This window comes from Polypterus senegalus, chromosome 7 (assembly GCF_016835505.1).
Source record: "Polypterus senegalus isolate Bchr_013 chromosome 7, ASM1683550v1, whole genome shotgun sequence".
Taxonomy (NCBI): domain Eukaryota; kingdom Metazoa; phylum Chordata; class Cladistia; order Polypteriformes; family Polypteridae; genus Polypterus; species Polypterus senegalus.
The window spans coordinates 55131988-55154687 of record NC_053160.1 but is presented as its reverse complement, the minus strand read 5'-3'; the positions used below and the strand labels follow the sequence as shown (position 1 = coordinate 55154687).

The window sequence follows — 22700 nt, the reverse complement described above, 5'->3', positions numbered from 1 at the left end:
GAATTACAAACAACTGATTTATTTATTTTTTGTTGATTTGTTATACCTGTATATGGTACAGAAAAGGACAAATACATAATGTCATATTTTTCCTAATTGTAGGCAAGTATCTGTTGCCTTATGCTTCAGCTCAGCAGTCATGGCAGAGTTCTTCAGAGACTTCCAACTTGGTACGCATGCGTTCTCAAACTCTTGGTCAATCCGCACCTTCTCTCACTGCGAGCTTGGTGAGTCAAAAAGAGACTTCCTACAGTACCTTCTTTGTATTCCTCTTGTTTTTCCAAAATATTTTAAAGTAGGTACAAATATTCTTTTAAGCATTTGTCAGCTTATTGTTTTATTTGCCAGTGGGCTTGATTAGAGTTTACATTCAAATCTGCCTAGAAAAAGTGTGTATATCATCTCTGTCACAAAATATTTCTCCACGAGTGTGATATCATGTAACTGTGGATAGACATTTATGGTAATTCTGAAGGTTGGGGGGCTGCTTCTGGTTCCAAAAATTTTCTTTGACAAACTCCAACTAACCCCTGTTACATATATTGTGCACTTCAGATCTAAGCTGTAGTTATTGCTGTATATTCTCATTAAACTTTGTAAAAAATGTTTTTCACCATTATACTGTAGCTGCCTTGCTAATGTTAAATTACAGCCATTCTCATCTCATTTATTCCTGCATTATTCTTTTTGTCAAAGGTTCATAGGAATAACTTGGGTACCTTACTAGTGTTATGGCATGTGGGTCCATTGTTTAGAGTCATTTTGGATAGTGATATTTATTTATTTATTTCAATTGATGCATTCATATCAAGTACTTAAATCAGGTGAATAACTGAAAATTTACTAAGGTTTTATAGCTACAAGGAATATAAAGGATTTGTTAAGCTGTTGTGGTAAGGCATACTGGTATTTTAGTCATTAAAGGAAATTATTTCAGTTACTGCATGTATATATGTGTGAATCACTGACAACAGCTGAACATGTTTTTATGTGTTTTGATTTTATTATAAAAGGTTTGAAGTTTGCTGTTATTAAATAGTGTGTTGGGTGTATAGCTATGTAGAGTTTTATTTAAATTCGTGCATGTGTGCGTTATGTTTTCTTCCTTGGTTACTGACATGCAACTCATGCTTTGAAAGCCTCCGATAGAGGTTTTCAATCATATATCACATTCTACTCTTGACAGTTGCTTCAGCTGCCTTATTATATGTAAAGTGAATGTCCTTCATTAGTCTTCCTACGACCTTGACTCCCTCTTCCACATTCCCAATCCATTTTGTTATGATGCATGTCCAGTTTAAATCTGAATAGCAACAGTGATAACAATTACCAGTTTCTCACTTTCTCAGATTATCAAATACCTCATAATAAGGAGAGTTACTAAGCACATTGTTCCTTTTTATATTTTTGGGTTCTGTAGCAATGCCAGGCTAGGAAAAAAATGTTAATACCTTGTCAGATAGTGCTGTAACACAACCCCGCATAGAGTCAAATGATAAAGACGTTCAAATTAATATTTCAAATACATTCATATACAGTCTTGATTGAAATTATCGGCACCCCTGGAATTGTCCCTGAAAATGCACCATTTCTCCCATAAAATTGTTGCAATTACAAATGTTTTGGTATACACATGTTTATTTCCTTTATGTGCATTGGATCAACACAAAAAAAACTGAGAAAAAAGCCAAATCTGACATCATGCCACACAGAACTCCAAAAATGGGCCAGACAAAATTATTGGCACCTTTTCAAAATTGTGGGTAAATCGTTTTATTTCAAGCATATGATTCTCGTTTGAACTCACCTGTGGCAAGAAACAGGTGCTGGCAATATAGCAATCACACCTGAAGCCAGTTAAAATGGAAAAAAGTTGACTAAGCCTTTCCGTTGTATGTCTGAGTGTGCCACAATAAGCATGGAGAACAGAAAAAAGAGCAGAGAATTGTCTGAGGGCTTGAGAACAAACATTGTGGAAAAATATCAACAATCTTAAGGCTACAAGTCCATCTCCAGAGATCTTCATGTTCCTTTGTCCACTGTGCGCAACATAATCAAGAAGTTCACAACACATGGCACTGTAGCTAATCTCCCTGGACGTGGACGGAAGAGTAAAATTGATAAAAGACTGCAACGAAGGATAGTCCGAATGGTGGATAAACAGCCCCATTCATCTTCAAAACATATTCAAGCTGTTCTGCAGACTCAGGGTGCAACAATGTTAGCTCGAACTATTCGTCAACATCTGAACAAAATGAAACGCTGTGGCAGGAAAGCCAGGAGGAGCCAACTGCTGACACAGAAACATAAAAAAAAAACAGACTGGAGCTTGCCAAAATGTACTTGAGGAAGCCAAAATCCTTCTGGGTGAACATCTTGTGGACAGATGAGACCAAGGTAGAGCTTTTTGGTAAAGCTCGTCATTCTACTGTTTACAGAAAACGGAATGAGGCCTACGAAGAAAAGAACACAGTACCTACAGCCAAACATGGGGGAGTTTCTAAGATGTTTTGGGGATTTTTTGCTGCCTCTGGCACTGGATGCCTTGACTGTGTGCAAGGCATCATGAAATCTGAAGACTACCAAAAGATATTGGGGCGCAATGTAGGGCCCAATGTCAGAAAGCTGGGTCTGTGTCAGAGGTCATGGGTGTTCCAGCATATCAATGACCCCAAACATACCTCTAAAAGCACCCAGAAATGGTTGAAGACAAAGCGCTGGAGAGTTCTGAAGTGGCCAGCAATGAGCCCGGATCTAAATCCGATTGAAAACTTATGGAGAGATCTCAAAATTGCTGTTGGGAGAAGGCGCCCTTCAAATCTGAGAGACCCTGAGCAGTTTGCAAAAGAAGAGTGGTCAGAAATTCCAGTTGAGAGGTGTAGCAAGCTTGTTGATGGTTATAGGAAGCTCTTGATTTCAGTTATTTTTTCCAAAGGGTGTGCAACCAAATATTAAGTTGAGGGTGCCAATAATTTTGTCCTGCCCAGTTTTTGAGTTTTGTGTGAAATGATGTCAGATTTGACTTTTTTTCTCCGTGTTTTTGTGTTGTTCCAATGCACATAAAGGAAATAAACATGTGTTTATCAAAACATTTGTAATTGCAACAATTTTCTGTGAGAAATGGTGCATTTTCTGGGACAATTCCAGGGTTGCCGATAATTTCGGACATGACTGTAGATCCTTTTGATAATAGATATTAAATGAAATGAAGTTAAGTATTTAATAATTTTTTTTTTACCATGATGCTATAAGGTTTTGACATATTGCATGCTGATTGGACATGCAAGTGAGAATTCCACTGTAACATGTATTTGACACACCTGTTACAACTGCAGGTAGCATAGTGCACAATTATACCCATGTAGTATTACAGCTAAGGGCAACTCCGCAAACTAAGAAAGAAGAAATAGATAACTGAATAAATACAAACAGTACTTCTAGACATCATGGATACTTTTATTTTTACAGCTTCCAATTAAACAGAATGAGACACTTTCCATAGTTAACAGTAGAATAAATGCCTAGTAGGCTAATAAATGTCTAGTGTCCATCCCTAGCTGTTATGGGAATTTGTGTTACTTGTAATATTATATTTAAAACTACCTTTCATTTCTTTCTTTTACAACAACTTATCTATTTCTCCAGTTTCCATTTATGCTCCTTCAGGACTACAATATGTGGTGTTTTACAGGCTCTCTAAACTTTCTGGCTATACTGACTTTCTGCTACCATTGGCAATCCTTTTGGGATTTGTGCTGAGTGATGCATTTTGGTCATTTCCTGAAAGGGAAAAAACAGAACTGACAGGCACCCACATTTCCTCAGTTTTCTTTTTATTGAATTCCCTTTTACTACCAACACTTTTGAATGTGGAAAAGTGAAGTAAACTGTGATGAAAATAAAAAGTATTTCACTGTTAAATTAGCATTTTAGGAGCAGCGATGGTTTGAAGGTTGTAATGGAAATGAAAATGAACAAAAGTCTGTGAATGGACAAGCTAATCAAAATGACCAACACACCCTAAATCCTTAGTAGGTCCAAAAGAAGTGTTGCTTTTCCTTGCCAATCCACCATTGATATAGTGTTGGTATTGTTTGTACTCTTCCAAAAACTGTTTTGCTACCCCACTACACTGAGATGAAATTTCAAACGGTAGCATTTATTTTTAGTTCAGATAGTACATTGTCATAACTGAAACTGTACATTTACAATAAGTGTTCAAGAAAATATAGATTAAGTTATATACAAGGTTGTTCGGGGATTTTACCCTCAATAAACAATAATTATAATACAAAAAGTGTTTGAGAGTGTCATTTATGACTGTACTCTTAAAACAAATATAAAACATATTAAAGACAAGTGAAAAAACTACTAATGTCAATAGAACTTGTTTATCATTGAGTGTGATGGAAAAGAAAATGGTAAACATTTGTAGGCTGATAATGATTCAGTAGTTATTGCTTCAAAAATTTGGCACAATTCAGATATTTTAATGAAATATGTAGTCATTTTAATGTTATGAATAGTTTATAATACATGTGTCAGCAGGGTATCTGATTCTTGCTTCCAAGTCTTTGAAGACCATTGCATAATTCTGTCGCATCACCACATTGGATAATCTGCATTTGTTTACATTCAGCAGGCCACATGTTTGAAGTCTACTATATGTACATTATAGAAGGTAATCAATTAAAATATAGGAATTGACTGATATGGATTTTTTTAAGTACTGTATAAATAAAATCACAACCCAGATAAATGAAACTTGCAAGTACACGTTTAACAAACAATCTCAGATTATTACACAATCCATGTGTTACGAAAGTGCAAAAACCTGAACTTGCTGTTTATACTTTATTCTGTTGAAGGAAAGCCTTCCCCCACTCACCAATCCATATCTTATAGCAGCATATTTAGTGAATGTTTTCACTCTTAGTGAAGTGCATAAACTGACAGTTTTCCACACAACTATTGTTATTAGTTTCTAGTTGTAAATAAACATAAACATTTCCAAGTAAATTTAGGCAAATTAAGAGCAACATTGTATGGAAATGGCAGTGGCTTTAACATCTTTTAAATATATCTCTCATATCAGGTTTAAAATTTTAGAACTTTTTGCAAATTTATTAAAAATAAAAAGTGAAATACCATATGGACATACATATTTGGATCCTTTGCCTATGATACTCGAAATTTGGCTCAGGTGCATCCCATTCTACTGATCTTCCTGGAGATGTTTCTATACCTTGTTTGAATTCTACCTGTAGTCAATTCAGTTGATTGTACATGATCAGAAAAGGATACACATATGTCTATATATGGCCCTAAAACTGACATGTATCAGAGTAAAAACCTAGCCATGTAGCTGAAGGTACTGCCAGTAGAGCTTAGAGACAGGACTGTGTTGTGGCACAGATCTGGAGAAGGCTGCAAAAATCATTCAGCACTGTAGGTTCCCAAGAGCACATTGTCTTCATAATTCTTCAATGTCAAAACTTTGGAACAACCGCTACTCTTCCTATAGATGACCACCCAGCAAAACTAGTGGGAGTAGGGCCTTTGTAAGATAAGTGACCAAGAACCCTATGGTCACTTTAGCTGAGCTCCAGAACCTGTGTTGAGGTGGAGAATTTTCCAGAATGACAGTCATCACGACAACACTTCAACAATCTGGGTTTATAACAGAATGACCAGACAGACGCCTCTCCTTAGTAAATGACACATGGTGGCCAGGTTGGCGTTTTAAAAAAGGCAACTAAACAACAATCAGATTTTGAGACACAAGATTACCATCATGTCTGGAGGAAACCAGGCACTGTTCATCACCTTTGCAATAACATTTTGGTACTGAAGGATGATAGTTGTATCATTTTATGGGACTGTTATTCAGAGGAAGGGACTGGGTGACTAGACTGGGTTGAGGGAAATCTGAATAGAGCAAAGTACAAAGGTATCTGTAATAAAAACCTGATCCAGTGTGCTCTGGACCTCAGACTGGGCTGAACGTTAATTTTCTAACAGGACAATTACAGTAAACACAAATCAAAGACAACACAGGGGTTGCTTTGAGACAACACTGATAATGTCCTTGACTTGCTCAGCAAGAGCCTGGACTTGAAACCAATCAAAAAGCTACGGAGACATCAGAAAATAGGTGTCCATTGACAGTCTCTATCCAACCTGACAGAAGTTAAGAGCAATTGCAGAAAATCTCCAAATCCAGTGTGCAACACTTGTTGTGTCATACTTAAGAAGACACCAGGCTACAATCGCTGCTAAAGGTGCTTTAAAAAAGTACTGGGTAAAGGGTCTGAATACTTGTGTAAATGGATGTTTCAATTTTTTATTTTTACTAAATTTGTAAAGATGTCTAAAATCCTTGTTTCACTTTGTTACTCTAGGGTATTGAGTGTTGCTTAATGCTGGAAAAACATGAATTTAAAAGATGCAACAACACAACAAAAAATATTTAAAAAGGGAAATGGTCTGAATAACTTCTAAATCAACTGTATATTTTGTCCCATAATTCTAAATGACTGTATTATGATTTATCCTAAAAAATTCAACATAAACCATTTTTGTCATAATCATATCAGGTACATATTTTCAAAATTTCAGGGCTTTTATGAGTGTTTTTTCCTCAAATGATGTATTAAATTATGCATTTTTCTGGACATGTGTAAAAATATCTGATACATTTTATTTGCCTCAATTGTGTGTGGTTGGATGTGCCAAAGAAACAGAACTGTTTGTAACTACATAAGCAACCTTAAACATTTTGTCAGAGATGTGTTTAGTTTATAAACTGGAAACTACAGAATAGAAGATGCCAATGATTTTCTTATTGGGGCCCCCTTCAGTATACAAGTCACACTGCTATGTGGACCAAAAGTAAAATCACTTATAAATACAGTGCAATCAATGGAACATGTCGAAGGCAAGAATTAAAATACATAAATCACATTCAACACATTAGAGCCATTTCATACCAAAATGACGTTATATTCATTACATTAAGAAGTTAAATGGAAATCTTGGCAGGACCTCTGCACACTTATTTACAAAAACCTTCAACAATTCCTCCCTAATCGAAAATAAAAAACAAACCATGCACTGTTCAACACAGGGAAAGCTTGATTTTTTTTTTCTAGTTTTAGGTAATATAACGTGGTTTTCCTAAAAACCTACGTAGGGTACTTGATAATGTTTCCATTTAACTAAACCCAGCCTACTAACAAGTATAGAAGGCCACCGCAGAACTCCCGGTAGTTTCATTGTAGCATAGATATGCTATATATATTTAGAGGCCTACTTATTTGCCAAATGGTCTTAGAAATAAACAGTGGACAAATATTTCACTAAATGCACATTAATAAAAGAACAGGAAGTAATTTGTCAAAGAAAGAATTGTTAGATTTATATATGGAACAATTATGTAAACTGTAAACTGTTTACTGGAATGTAAACTGTTAAAAGTACAGTGGCAATTAATGTACCCCTGTCAATTATATTAATGAAGGTGGTCCCAGCTGGCAAAAATCTCTGCTTTTAAAAGCAGGTTTAATTGGAATGTTTTATGCATTTGTGATGGCACTTATTAAAAAAAAAATAACATTTTTGGTACGGATAGTAAACACTGAAGTCAACATCAAATAAATACACATTATTCTTTATTTTGCTGACCTGACTATTTAATTATTTAAATTCCAATATCTAAAAGCAGAGAGGTCCATTGTATTCTCTGCATATGCATGATTAATTTAAAAGGGAGATTCAAAGCTGAGTGGCCTGGCTCACCAGGGCAGTTTCTGCTTCCAGTGTTCATTTGCTGTGAAGAAAAAAAATCTGTAAGTGACAGCCAGGTAATGATCCAGAAAGAAAACTATTACAGTTACAGATACATTCAGGGGATAGTCTAAAAGCCTGGCAAAAAGAAAATTAATCTGTTGCCATTATGCCTGTTTAAATTGGTGGGTCTCTTGCTAAGGCAGTTGAATTATTTGTTTTAGAATAAAAAGAAACCAGTCAACAAATAATTGTCAGATTGGGCAAGAGTATTGTTGCAGCAGATATTATTGCTACCTAACAGCTTGTTGGACTTTAGGTTCAGTTTTTGATTGGAGTTCATTGTTTTCATATTCTCTTCTTTGTTCTTCTTAAATTTTATTCCAACAGTGCCTGGTGTCTGCGTTTTGTCTACGTCCTAGGTTTTGCTGATGCAGTTTTCTTTTTACCTTTTTAGGGCAAATTTTGTGGGTGGAGTATTGGGGAACGTTAGTTGTTATTTTCTCTTATGACCTTTTTCCCTTTGACAAAGAAACTGCTAGTTATTGTTTAAATAATTATTTCTAGTAAACCTCTAATAAAAACAAGTGCAAAAAATCAAAAATGTTCTCATTGCATGCCCAGAGGGGACTGGGCGGTCTCTTGGTCTGGAATCTCTGCAGATTTTATTTTTTTTCTCCAGCCGTCTGGAGTTTTTTTTGTTGTTTCTTTCCACCTTGGCCATTCGGACCTTACTTATTCTATGTTAATTAATGTTGACTTATTTTTATTTTTTATTGTGTCTTCTATTTTTCTGTTCTTCATTTTGTAAAGCACTTTGAGCTACATTTTTTTGTATAAAAATGTGCTGTATAAATAAATGTTGTTGTTGTAAAAGTCCAAGGAAATGCTTTTAATTTGATTGATGTCTATCAGTATGGAGCAGTCTGAACAATTGTCGGGTCTGTGTTTGTGTGCTTGGTGGAAGACTGGTCTGAAAATGCACCCATCTTTGAAGATAACACATCCCACTTGAGGCTGTATTTCAAGATTAGGAAAGATGCCATGAACAAAATGGATTTGACACCTAGTGCTGTCACAAAATACAAAGAACGTGATAAGAAAGACTTAGTAATTGCCTGTCAAAATTATGGCTTGAATTATTAAAAAGTAATATCAACAGTCACAGAAGGACACTAGCAAGAGATAGTTACTGTATGTTAAAATAATGAGTCTTCAGCCAACATTTAATTGCTAAGCTGAAATAGCAAAGTTTGCTCACAGGTTTCTTTAGAGATTTGAAGTACTTAACACTAGAATTACCAGAGCCTACGAAAAAACTCGTAAATCCGTCCCACCTTAAATTGCTTCTGAAAATCGTTCACAGCTCTCCACCAGCATCTTTTGTCATCTAAATGTGCTGATAAAAATCAGGCTGCAAGCAGCCGGCTATTCCATCCCCCCAATGACTTAGAACGTGCACAAACTTCTCCCAGTTCATGCCTTGATTGATTTTCTGGGAGTGAAGTGGAGTTTTAGAGTGGAAATAATAGATCGTTGTTTGCAACACACGCATTTCATGTCTGTTCCGTTTCTACAGTAATCTGTGTAAACACATTGTTAAAACAGAAACTTTTTTTATATTCTACTAGTAGATGACAAAATGTAGGCGTAAACTATGTAATGTATGAAGCCTGAAGCATCAAAGACATACTTTCACAAAAGATACAAATCTAACACACACAACAATTGCGCTTTTATTCAAAAATATAACTGCAGAAACAAAAAGCCGCCTTAACATGTGACATTGACACCCGTTTATTTTGACTGCCTCCGTGGCGCAATAGAATCAGCTGGATTTTGATCCTCCACCACTCCGTTTTGAGAAGTAAACTAGTCTTTTTTTTTTTAGTCAGGTTTATTATCTCTGCCGCGTTCACGAGCCCAAACACACCCCACCCCCGCATCTGACACTGCTGTTTTCACATAGACGCGCTGTAAAAGAGGTAAACTCAGCTCCCTTCTACATCAGAGCAAGAATGCACATACCATTGCTTGCATACTAAAGTGTTAGCAGGCACTTTTCGTGGCATTACACACATTTTTGAGCATGCCCTCTGCACACTACTTGTGACTTTAGGCTTTAGGAAGTAAGTAAATAAATAAAGGTAAATCGTGTCATTAAATGATTTCTTCAAACGTCGAATGTTATTTATTTAGCACGGACATGCTCAAAAAATACATGGGTAATGCCACGAAAAGTGCCTGCTGACACTTTAGTATGCAAGCAGTGGTATGTGCATTCTTGCTCCGATGTAGAAGGGAGCTGAGTTTACCTCTGTTACAGGACGTCTGTGTGAAAACAGCAGTATCAGATGCAGGGGTGTGGTATGTTTGGGCTCGTGAACGCGGCTGAGATAATAAAACTGACTAAAAAAAAAAAACCAAAGCTAACCTTTACAAGTATCATAAATTACACCGCCTGTTACAGACTGAAATCAAATGTATGTTTTTATTCTAAAATAGTAAGACTAAGAGCAGTTTACTTCTCAAAACGGAGTGGTGCAGGATCAAACTCGTGACCTTTTGATTCCCAGTCGGCAGCTGATTCTATTGCGCCACGAAGGCAGTCATAATAAACGGGTGTCAATGTCACATGTTAAGGCGGCTTTTTGTTTCTGCAGCTATATTTTTGAATAAAAGTGCAATTGTTGTGTGTGTTAGATTTGTATCTTTTGTGAAAGTATGTCTTTGATACTTCAGGCTTCATACATTATATAGTTTATGCCTACATTTTATCATCTACTAGTTGAATATAAAAAATGTTTCTGTTTTAACAATGTGTTTACACAGATTACTGTAGAAACGGAACTGACATGAAATGCGTGTGTTCCAAACAACGATCTATTATTTCCACTCTAAAACTCCACTTCACTCCCAGAAAATCAATCAAGGCATGAACTGGGAGAAGTTTGTGCACGTTCTAAGTCAGTGGGGGGATAGAATAGCCGGCTGCTTGCAGCCTGATTTTTATCAGCACATTTAGGTGACAAAAGACGCTGGTGGAGAGCTGAGAACGATTTTAAGAAGCAATTTAAGGTGGGATGGATTTACAAGTTTTTTCGTAGGCTCTGGTAATTCTAGTGTTAAAAGACACGTGGAGATTTTTAAACCCAAACTCGAGCATATTCCGAAATTTTTTTGGAAATAACAATAGCATCATACTTGTAAGATTTGTTAGTGGGTAATAAATTATCTCTGATCACGCCCCTCTGATCATGGAGCTTAAATCACTATGCCCTACACACTCGAGTCGTAGCTGGTATCTTAACCCTCTGTCATTAGCCCATGAGAACTATACAGAATTAATCTCTGAGGAAACTGATTATTATTTAGAGACAAATGCATTCTCAGAGGTCTCTGCATGAATATGATGGGAAACTCTGAAGGTTTTTTAAGAGAACATTATTTCATAGCTTTCCCACAAAAATAAATTGGAAACCAAGAATTTGTCAGAGCTAATCAGTGAAATTACCAGTATAGATCCATACCATGCCTCCAAATGAGGCAGTTTATAGGAAAAAACAGGGTTTCTAATCAGAATTGAACCTCCGGATAACAAAAGAAGCGGAAAAGCTCATGTTTAAATTGCTACATTAACATTAGGAACACACAGAGAAGGCTAATAAGATCTTAGCTCAACAAATATATAAGCTGAAAGTTTGCAACACAATAACATAAATCACCAACACAGATATAGAGAAAATCATTGACCATAAAAATAAAACCCACACATTTAGAGAGTACTACAAGTCCTTATATTCTTCTCAGTTTAAAGATAAGACACAATCTAATTAGTTTTAGATGCTTTACAAATACCACAGCTAGATACTCAGCGCAGAGGAACTGAATAACCCCAGTGTGGGAAAACAGCAGGCCATGATGGATACCCAGTGGGGGAAAAAAAATTAGCAGCATTTTTAGAGCTAGAGACAACTAAATTCTACCTTAAACTTTTTTGGCAAGCATTAATTAGCCTCTTTCCAAAGAAATATAAGGACTTATTACAGTGTGCATCATACAGACCAGTTTCACTTCTGAATAATGATGTTAAGATACTCTCTAAAGTTCTTGCTAGAAGGATTGAGAAAGTGCTTCCGTTTGCAATATCACAAGACCAAACTGGGTTTATTAAAGGTGGAAACTTAGCTACTAATCTTCAACGTTTGTTTAATGTAATATACTCACCCATAATCTGTAACACACCCGCGATCATATTATCTTTGGATGCAGAAAAAGCATTTGACATGGTTGAATGGGACTACATATTCACCACATTGCACAAATTTGGGTTTGGCCCAAATATATATGCATGGATCAAACTACTGTATACCAGTCCATAAGCCTCTGTTTGTATTAATAACATTATTTCAAACTAGAACATGGTATTTGACAAGGATGCCCCCCAATCACCATTGCTCTTTGCAATTGCCATTGGCCATTCACTTCTGGAATGTATCAGAGATAAAGGGGATTACCACAGAATGACTTGAACACAAAATGTCACTATATGCAGACGATATGGCACTGCATATGCCAGACCCACAAATTTCTGTAGCAGTAGTCCTCACTATGCTATCAGAATTTCAAAATTAATTTGAATAAAAGTGTGCTTTTTCCAGTGAACCCTTTAGCACACAATATTAGACCGGACAAATTCCCATTTATTTTAGCAGATCAGTTTAAATACCTAGGGGTAAACATCACAAGTAAATATAAAGATATTTTTCAACAATATTTTGCTCTCTGCATGCAAAAAATTCAACAAGATGTGAATAGATGGTATATTCTCCATCTCACATTGGCAGGGAAAATATGTACTGCCAAGATGAACAACCTTCTCAAGCTTCTATTCTATTTCTATTTCTATTTCAGGGCCTCCACGTATACTTTAACAAATCTTTCTTTAAGAAATTAGATTCAATTATAACCTAATTTATTTGGAATTTGAAACATCCATGCATCCTAAGGGTGACTCTAAAATAACCTAAAGCAGGAGGGTCCATGGCACAACCTAACTTTCCATTCTATTACTGGACAACAAATATAACAGTTATAAAGACCTGGACTTCTGCATGCGTAAATTGATGGATTTACACAAGCGTAGTCTGCAATAGAAATAAAATTTTGCTTTAGTTCTTTATACAAGTATGCCATACTTTGTGCCCCAGTAAATACAAATTATTGTCAATATACTGATAGTCCAATTGTCTATCGTTCACTTAGAATATAGAACCAATATAGGAAGCACTTTAAGACAGAGATGCTGTTATCTATTGCACCTTTACATGATTATTACCTTTTTCTGCCCTCTCGAACCTACACAGTATTTACTGTTTGGGAAACGTCTTAGATGAAAACACTTAGATATTTGAATATAATGTCTTATGAACAATTAATTATCCTTCAAATATAACTTCCCATCATCATAATATTTCCACTACTTTCAAATCAGAATCTTCCCTAAAAGCAACCTTCCCATTTTTCCTCACCTCCTCCTAATTTCTATTCCAGAGGCAATACTAGACAGGCACAGACAGCATCTCAACAATATATAAAAACATTTTAAAGTCTCTTCCTTTTGATAGATCCTAGGGTACGCTGGGAAAAGGATCTTTCACTTAACATCTCTTACAATGTAGTGGAAGAAAGCCATGCCTAGAATATATTCCAGCTCCATATGAGCAAAGCATTTATCATCCAAATTACATTTTTTTATTGAGCAATTTTATCTCATGCAAAATTGTCCAAAATGTATCCAGGGCAAAATTCAATATTTAACGTTGCAATTTAGCTCCATCCTCACTTGGTCACATGTTTAGTGAGTGAACCAAATTACCATCATTCTGAACAAAATCCTTTGAATGCCTATCAGACAGCCTTGGTGTCACTATCACTCTTACACCCATTAAAGTGGAGAAGGACAAATTGATAGATCGCAATTGATTGTAATTAATGAAATAGTAGCATTACTTTTTAAAGTTGTACTTTTTGGAATGTATGTATCATTTTAAGATTGTGCTCTAACATTTCTATTTATTGATTATCAAAAGTCAAAAATGTGTTTTCAGTATGAAATTAGTTGGTTTATTTAAATAGAAATTAAATAGAAAGGATACACTGGAAAATTATGTGAATCTTGATGTCTGAAGAGTTTATACAGTTTAGTTGGTTATTGAAAATTAGGTTAGTCTTCATGTGTATTATTTGGAATCAGACATTTACACAACATCTTTGAACTTATGAGCTTCTGCTATGCTTTAGTTCTGAACATAAAACACAGCAAATTGAGATTCTGAAGACTCAAAATAATCTGTTTTAAATGGAAGCCTGTGATAATTGGCAGTCAGCATGCACTATCAATAGACATTTTAAATAGAACACATTAAAATACCATTCAAAGGTACTCAAAATTAACAATACATCACAGGAAAATGCAGATACAGTGAAAAGAGCCTGATAGTGATACGAAAGCAAGTCACACTAAATACATTGAATTGTAAGTACTCAAGCCTAGACTGCTAAAACAGTAAAAGAGATAGATTGCTCAGAAGTGACTGCATCCTTCACAAAAATTGTCTGTTATGAAATAACCAAATAGAAAGAGTAGATCTGAAATGCAGGAAAGGAAGAAAAGAAAAACTTTTCACAGGGATTTTAAAATTATGATGAATGAGAAACTAATGGACAGACTTATGAAGAAAATGGCTTAGTGTAGGAGCCATAAAACTAAATGACCTGTAGTTAAGAACAGAGAAGTATAAGTGATCTTGTGTGCTTTATTCCTAAAATGTGTGTTAATGTCATTTTTCTTTGATATTTCATTTTTTAAAAGTATCCGCAAACTTCGTCATTAGTATATTTTTACTCTAAATCTCAGCCACATTAGCTATTGAGTACTAACCACACAATATAGTGTTTTTAATTTTTTTTTTTTTAAGCAGCTTCTTCCTCTAACACTTTGTTTTAGATGCTCTCATTTGTGAAAGGACCACTTTCACTGCATGGCCAGCTACTAAGAACAGGATACTTATAACTATTAAAACAAGCCAATTTAACAACCACTGAAACATAAAAGTTACAGTGACACAAAATATAAGTTTATTCTGATAAAATACCTCAAATGTACTGCAAATCTAGCTAACACAGTGCCAGTGCTGGTGGTGCTTCTTTAAAGGACAGTGAAAACATAAAAAGAACGTGTCTCCCAGGCCCCTACTAACCAAGCATCACATGTCTGTTGTAATAAGGCAAAATAGACACAAAAAAGGTTTGGGTATCCTCCCCATATATTGTCATAAAGACTGAAACCGGTCTTTGAAAACTGTAAAATTACAAAAGACAAAAAAAATATAAAAAAATTATATTATGGTGGCAGGAAATAGGAAGTGAGGTCATTAGGATGGGACAGAAGTGAGGTCATTGTTCCACCACCACATACCTGGTCTCCCGGTCTAGCAGTTTCTGGCTCAGTAACATCAAGGTGTGTTCAGCATCAAGTCCTCTGTGTTTAAAGCATCGGTTTGGAGAATGAAAGGAGAGGAGAAATTAGGATTTTTCAGTAAAGGTGCTGACGTAAGGGCCTGTTTCAAGTCATTAAATGCAGCGTCCGCCTTATCATCCCATACCACATTATAAGGAGCCCGTTTCTTTGTCAAATCAGACAAGGGTGCCACTCTCTTGGAAAACTGAGGAACAAATGGTAGTAGCTTGCCAGTCCGAGAAAGGCAGCAACTTTTGTCTAACTGTCCCCCTGTCCACTAGGTAGCCTTAATATTTGGCCTCTGATAATCCAAAAAAGCATTTCTTAGAATTTATTTTAAGGTCAGCTTTACCAAGTGTCAGGAGGACAGCTTTGACCTGGGTCAAATGAATAAGGAATAGCATTGCACTTATATTATATTATGAAAATATTTCCTATGTACTCTATTACAAAAATAGTACTTATTCAGGAAAAGATCCTAGTTGTCCCACTGGAGAAAGACTTTCTGAGATTGGGATCATAAAGCTTATGGAGCCGTTTCTGGACAATGGCATAACCGTAACAACAGAGTGCGACAGGAGCTTCCACCTGCAGCTAAAGTCACTTCAGTACACATGTACTTTGTGAGCATGCCGGTGTTGATCAAACACAGAAAGCTCTGCAGTCTACTTGTGACTTTACGCTGTGGGAAGATAAGTAAATAATTATAGGTAAATAACTTTCGATATGGCTTTCATAAAAGTAACATACACGTTTTTCATATAAAGACCATCACAAAACATAATCGCAAACAAGACTTTGCACGACACCGTGGTGAGCTCTGTAAGCCCAGCTTTTTCTTTGAAGGACACGTGTGGGGCAGACTGACTGGTAGGATGATGCATGACCTGTTACTGCATTCAAAAGGTGCCATCTTTCACCTTTACGCCTGGTGCAGCTGCATTGTTCTTATGTGTGAGTGGACATTTCTTGCAGGGAGGGCTTCTGCTCTCTTTCTCCCATGTAGAACCCTCATCCTCATGTGAGTTCACCTCTGTTATAGCAAATCTTTATTTGAAAACTAGCAGTGTCTGATCGAGGGAAGTGTGAACGTGACTGCGAGAATAAAACTAAATTAAAAAAAAAAAAACACTAACTTTTATGAGTACCATAAATTTACACTGGGTGTTACAAATTCAAATGTATGTTTTTATTATATTATAGTATTAATAATAATAGCAGCTTACTACCGGGGCTCGAACCGGCAACCTTTTGGTCATAAGGCTCATGCCTCTGCACCATCCAGGAATGCGTATTAGCTTTCTGTTGATTTGACAATTGAGCTTGGGTTTGTAACTAATTGACAGCAACATGTAAAGTGAACTTTTTTTTTTTTAAACTTTGGTTATATTCTTGAATAAAAACACACATGTTTATTTGATATTTGGACTAAAGTATTCACACATTATATACTTCACATCATTATTAGTATAACATGGAAAAAGTTTCTGCTTTAGGTATGTGTTCAGCATTTCTTGCCTCGCATTTCCTTTCATCCTACACTTACCCAGATCTTTTTAGACACAAAACACACAAGAAATGCTTGTATTCCAAATAATGATATACTGTATTATTTAACCAATACGATTCCAGGCAACTCACAAGCAGATAAAGAGCCTTGGCTTGATCTGGGTGAACTTTTTGTCCAAGTTGAGCTGTGTCAAGGAGGGGGAATGAGACAACAGGCTGCTTGCTGCTTGTGTTGATCAACACATTTACAAAACAAAAGACACCGATGGAGAGGTGCGAAGGAAGTTAAGGTGAGTTTTTTCGTAGGCTTCAGGTATTCTAGTATTAAGGGACCTACAGGGTCGACACTGACTCATTCAAAGGGAACATCATTTAGGGGAAGGGGAATTGAAGGAGCTCAGTCCCTCTTTGGAATCTGCCATAACTGGCATTCCAGACAGGAAGTACAGAAATGATGGACCTCCTCATTTATTGCTGGTCAAAAAAAGCGGAGCTTAATTCACTCCAACGTAATGTCGGTCCCCAGATGAGCGCCTAAGAGATGGATATGTGCAAGTTCACAAACCAGCCGCCAGTAAGTTTGTGAAAATAGCAACAGTGACCTCATCTCACCCTCATGTTTCACTACCCAATATAATAAATCATTTTGCAACAAAAAGTGGGGTTCTTGTGGCATGTGTTGGCCATCGACTGAAACGACTGCATCTCCCATATATTTACAGTGAATCATCATTCCACTGTTCCTTTTTTAAGGGGGATGGCACAGCTCAAAGTGAAAATACTAAGAGCTCACTGGGTCTTTGTCGACCTAAATGTGCAGCGTTTCAGCCCCAGATGTTGCCTCAGTCGCAGGAGTCGCCAGTATTAAACATGGTGTGGGTTCAGGTGAGTTGAGTATTCCCCGTCCATTTCTAGGCCCAAATTATCCATTTATTCATACCGCTTTTGCTATCACACCATTCCCTCCCCAAGATGACAGAATATAGCGGATTAGGTAGAATGGCCACTGTTAGTTTTCTTAAGGTGCCCTCATAACTGATCACACAGGAGGCGGACCTAAACCATTGAGTTTCCACATGGATACAGGTTAGACTGGTCTTGCCTTTCAACCATTGTTGCAGTAGAATGAATCGATGAGCAACAATGGAAATGTCGAACATGGCGGAGACCTGATGCCCATTTACTAATACCACTCCTGTATGGGGAAGAGATAAAAGGTTAGTTAGAGCACAGTACCTTTCACCTTTGATCCAGGTGCAGTCCATTGGCTCATTCAGTTGGGGCAGGCAGAGACGATGTGTCCAAACTTCCCACACTTGATACAGTGGGGAAGGTTGGGTTGTTTCTCTCTGGGTTCGGCTGCCCGCTCTGTGGTGCTGGGAGCAGGCTCAGAAGGGGTGACACATTCCTCTCTGGATAAGTGAGCGGACTGTTCTACCATCTCTGATTTATACACCCTTCGATGGTGCTTGATGACCTCTGTTAAGGCCTCCAAATTTTTATATGGTTGTTTGCAGACTTGCTGAGTGAGGTAGTCAGGGAGGGCATTAATAAGGGTTTCACAGGCCAGTTGTTCCACTATTTGCCTGGTGTCATTTATGTCTGACTATAGCCAGCACTCAGTCTTCCCCCATATTTCAAAGGCTTGCACCCTGTTTGGCCGTTCAGGGTTAAATTTGGAGAGGTGCCATTCTGTCACCTGCTAATCTGCTGTGATGCCATAGCATTTGAGGACTTCGGCCATGAGGATGTAGTAATTAGCACCCTGCTCTTCTTGGAGGTCATACTAAGCCCACTGCGCATCTCCCTTCAGATGCAGCGCCAATATGTTTTTCCAATCCTGCCACGCCCAGAGATGTCTACTGGCAAAGCGCTTGAAAATTAGAAAAAAAGTTTGTATGTCATCCACTTCTGTAAGCGAAATCAATATCAGGGATGGCGCGCAAGCTTAGTCAGACCTTACTGGCACTATAGTTGCAGCCTGGGCCTCCTTCTTTGCCACTTGAGTTCTGGTTTCCCCCAACTGAACCTTCACCCATTGAAGTTCTTCCATAATGATGGAAAGTACATGGTAGAGGTCCTGCTCTTCAGTCATCGTGAGCACTGTAATCCTGCTGACTGCGCCAATGTAATTAGGCAAAATAGACGTGAAAGAGGTTTGGGGATCCTCCCCCTATATTGTCAGGTGCTGAATAGTCTTAAAAGACAAAGTGATTTTTGAAAGCTGTAAAACAATAAAAGACAAAAAAATTGAGTTAATGGTGGGTTCTTATATTATGGCAGTAGGAAGTGTGGTCATCAGGTCAGAACAGAAGTGAGGCCATCAGAATGGGATGGAAGCATTGGAGAGAATGAGTTATTCCTTTGCAGGTCTTTCCAACCGTATTCTATCATTTGAATGCCCTGAATTGGACCCTTTGACTGACCTCTAAGCACATGTTTGTGACAGTATATACTACAGCAGGAGTTCTCAAGTTTGATTGAAAGCTACAGGTTTTCATCCCAGCCAACCTTTGCTGTTAATTGGACTTCAATTTTAATTAAGCAACCTGATATTTCCTATTTTCTATGCTTTGTTGTCAAATCATAAATCATTTGCTATAATCTGTAAACATGACCCAGTGACTCTACATTGCTATAGTTATTGGAATGCAGCAAGCATTTATGTATGAAACTTCAGTATAATTTTTTTTTCCTTAATCTTGGTTTTAAAGGATTATTATTATCATCACTGTGATTTCCTTTCAGCATGTTGTAGGGATCTAGCTATTTAGTCCTTTTTTTACTAATGAGCATACTAGTTAAAAGTAGATACAGCCTTATGATGTCACTTGCCCTAGTGTCTGTGCTGCATGTTATTAATTGTCAGTGTTATTATAAATATAATAATAATATACATTTATTTCAAGAAATGTTGTGGTAATTATAGTACAAAATTCTGATAACAAGTTACTGTTGGTCATAGGTGGTAAGCTTTGTCTTTGACTTTAGCAAATTGCTCCTTGGTGTGAAACAATTTAAGTACCATTGAATGCTCAAGTTTTGACATTTTTAATTAAATAAAAAAGAATGAAAAGTGAATCAATTGGCTGCTTAATTTTTACATTTTTTATAGTCACTTTCTATATTGTGATAAAGCAAAAAAGAAAGTTTGTATATTTTACAAATACTACTTAAGATTTATTTCCTACAATGCTTCGGGAGGTTACTGAACATGTACATGGACATAATGAGAACATGCAAACTACACAGAGACAATAGTTAAAATGGAAATCAATCTTGCTTATACATAAAAAAAAAATAAAAGTACAGCCTAACATCTATCATGCTTTGCATTTGGCATAAATGCTAGCTAACAAGCAAATGTTCTTGGGATAGTGGAAGACCAAAGACACACCAAAAATTTTAGTGTGGTTGTAATGAATAAAATGCCTGGGATCTCTAACAAATCTAAAGTCAATGCTCGCAACTACATTGTATTCGCTCTTTATACATATTGTACTATATACACTTTCACATAACGCAGTCTTCCATACTTAATATTATTTCTGTAGGGTAGTGGCTGAGGCTGAGTTTAATCCAAAAGGTTTTCAATGCCATTTTATTTCTGCCTTGCTGTACATTGTTTATGTCACTTAACCTGCCTATGTGCCAAGTGTAGAAACATATCAAGAATATCTGTATTGTGTCATGAATTTGCAAGTCCTTTTGGATATGCAGGTACATGTCAGCTGACTACAAAATTGCTCATAAGGTACTCTGCAAACAGAATTTTAGAATTTTATAAGCAATAGTAGACTTTAATTTCAGATCTTTCAAAAAAATTTTCCAAAAGGAAAAGAAGTAGCAAATCTCTGTTGAGGCAATACTACAAATTAATTCCTTATCTATTTACAATAAAATACATCAAAAAGGAAATTTACAAGGAGTGCTTGAAACCCTTTTTGAATGCTTAATTCAGCTCATCTTGCAATTACAATTCTGCGTTTCACAGGGGAGCTGCCAGAGAGCACTGCTGAGGTGCAATACACTGAGGTGCACCCAATACATTATATTCAGTATTGTATTAATAGATGGCATAATATTTATGAAAGAAATATAATCAGTTAGGCTAAGAACAATACATTGAAAGAAAAACTGATAATATCAGGAGGGAAAAAATTAAACCTGTAGTGGTACAAAGGTTGCTTTGGTGATGTTCCCTCAGGCTTTTAATATCTAGCAGAATGTACTCTGTAGAAACATAGGAGACTGTTTTTTCAGGCTGGTTGGTTGGAGCTACTTTTCTTTTAAAAAGTTTGGTTTTTGGCTGTTGGTTGTTCATTAAACAGGTCGATCAACAAAAAAAAATCAAGAGAAAGACAAAAAAAAACATGTTCTAAACTTTGTGCTTAGAAAAGGAAGAAAAACACTTAATTACCATACAGTATGTGCACTCCTTGCACTCATATGAATTTAGTATTGTCAGTTAGCCTAACTCACATATATTTGAAACTGGAAACAAAATCAGAAAACTCAGAGCAAGCAATTGCCATGAAAATGTACAAACTCCTCACTCTGGCAGTGCAGAAATAGAGCTGTGGGGTAGCACTGCTCAACCACTTGGCCTCTATGTTGTCCATAGACAGCAGTGTGTTTGGCAAAAATAAATAAACAAAAAAAAAAACAAAAACTCAGAGAGTGTGAACGTTATCAAAAATTACCAACTGTTGTTGTTAAAAACAAAAACAATGCAGCTGTCCACACATTCAAAAAGAGTTACCATACATTATCAGCTCCCTTGCATAGCTTTTCAAAAGAGTAAAGGCTAGTAGTTTATCTCTGAGCAGCAGTTGTTATCTTGCTGAATTAGCAGTTAAAGATGGTGAAACCTCGGTAATTAATGTAAACTCAAATATGTAAACAGTGATTGGATATGCTAATATGCAACTGTCCTCTGGTATTTTGTTTTTAATCACAATTGTCAAAGTTGAGTTTTACTGTGATAATATGCACTAATAAATTTTAAACTAATATTGTGTATTTTTGTGGAATTTCTCTGCTGATGTCCTTTTTGATTTGAGTTGAACTGTTCAATTGTTGTCCTTTGCAACTTATTATTTCTGATGGTGTCACAAAGAGATGTACCGTATATACTCACGTATAAGTCGGGTCTTGAAACCCGAAAAATCAGTCATAAAATCAGACCCCGACTTACACGCTCATTCAAAAATGCAACACTTTTTTTTTTTTTAATACATCTTCTTGCTTCCTCCAATCTCATACCAGTTTCTCAGACATGTCAAATTTTGTTGCAGCAGCACAGTTACCAATTTATTTCACCACTTCAATTACTTTTAATTTAAAACCAGCTTCATATTTTCCTCTGATTGAACGCTCCATCATAGATAAGAGATGTTCTTACGATAAAGGTGTATGAGGGTGTGAGATACTAAAAACACACAGCAGTGCAATCGTCGCTTTGGAACTTGGTTTAAGTATTACCGCACGGTCACGTAGGCACAATACATAGAAAAAAAGGCAGTGTGCTCCGTGGTTACTCTCTCAGGTTGGCATTAGCATATCATAATGCGTTGGATCAATAGCATGAGTTTTCCGTATTTGACTTATACGACCAACATTATAAAATACCGTAAATTATATGGTAAAATCAAGCTCCGACTTATCTTTGGGAGAACTTAAACGCGAATATACAGTATACGGTAGTTTAGGCTGATTGCACAAGATATGCTTCTGTTTTAAGTGTATTCTGTGATTCACTGGCATTCTACTAGATAGATAGATAGATACTTTATTAATCCCAAGGGGAAATTCCAATAGCAGCATACTGATAAAAAACAATATTAAATTAAAGAGTAATAAAAATTGAGGTAAAACAGACAAT

At 36.4% G+C, this 22700-nt stretch overlaps 1 protein-coding gene across 2 annotated transcripts in view; it reads left to right on the top strand.

Moving 5' to 3' along the window:
• mast4 (microtubule associated serine/threonine kinase family member 4) overlaps nt 1-22700 on the top strand; it is a 454258-nt gene that overhangs the window by 98621 nt on the left and 332937 nt on the right. For both annotated transcript variants that reach the window (XM_039758648.1, XM_039758649.1), the window contains exon 3: nt 103-227. In XM_039758648.1, coding sequence (XP_039614582.1) covers nt 103-227 — 125 coding nt within the window. The remainder of the gene's footprint in view (nt 1-102; nt 228-22700) is intronic.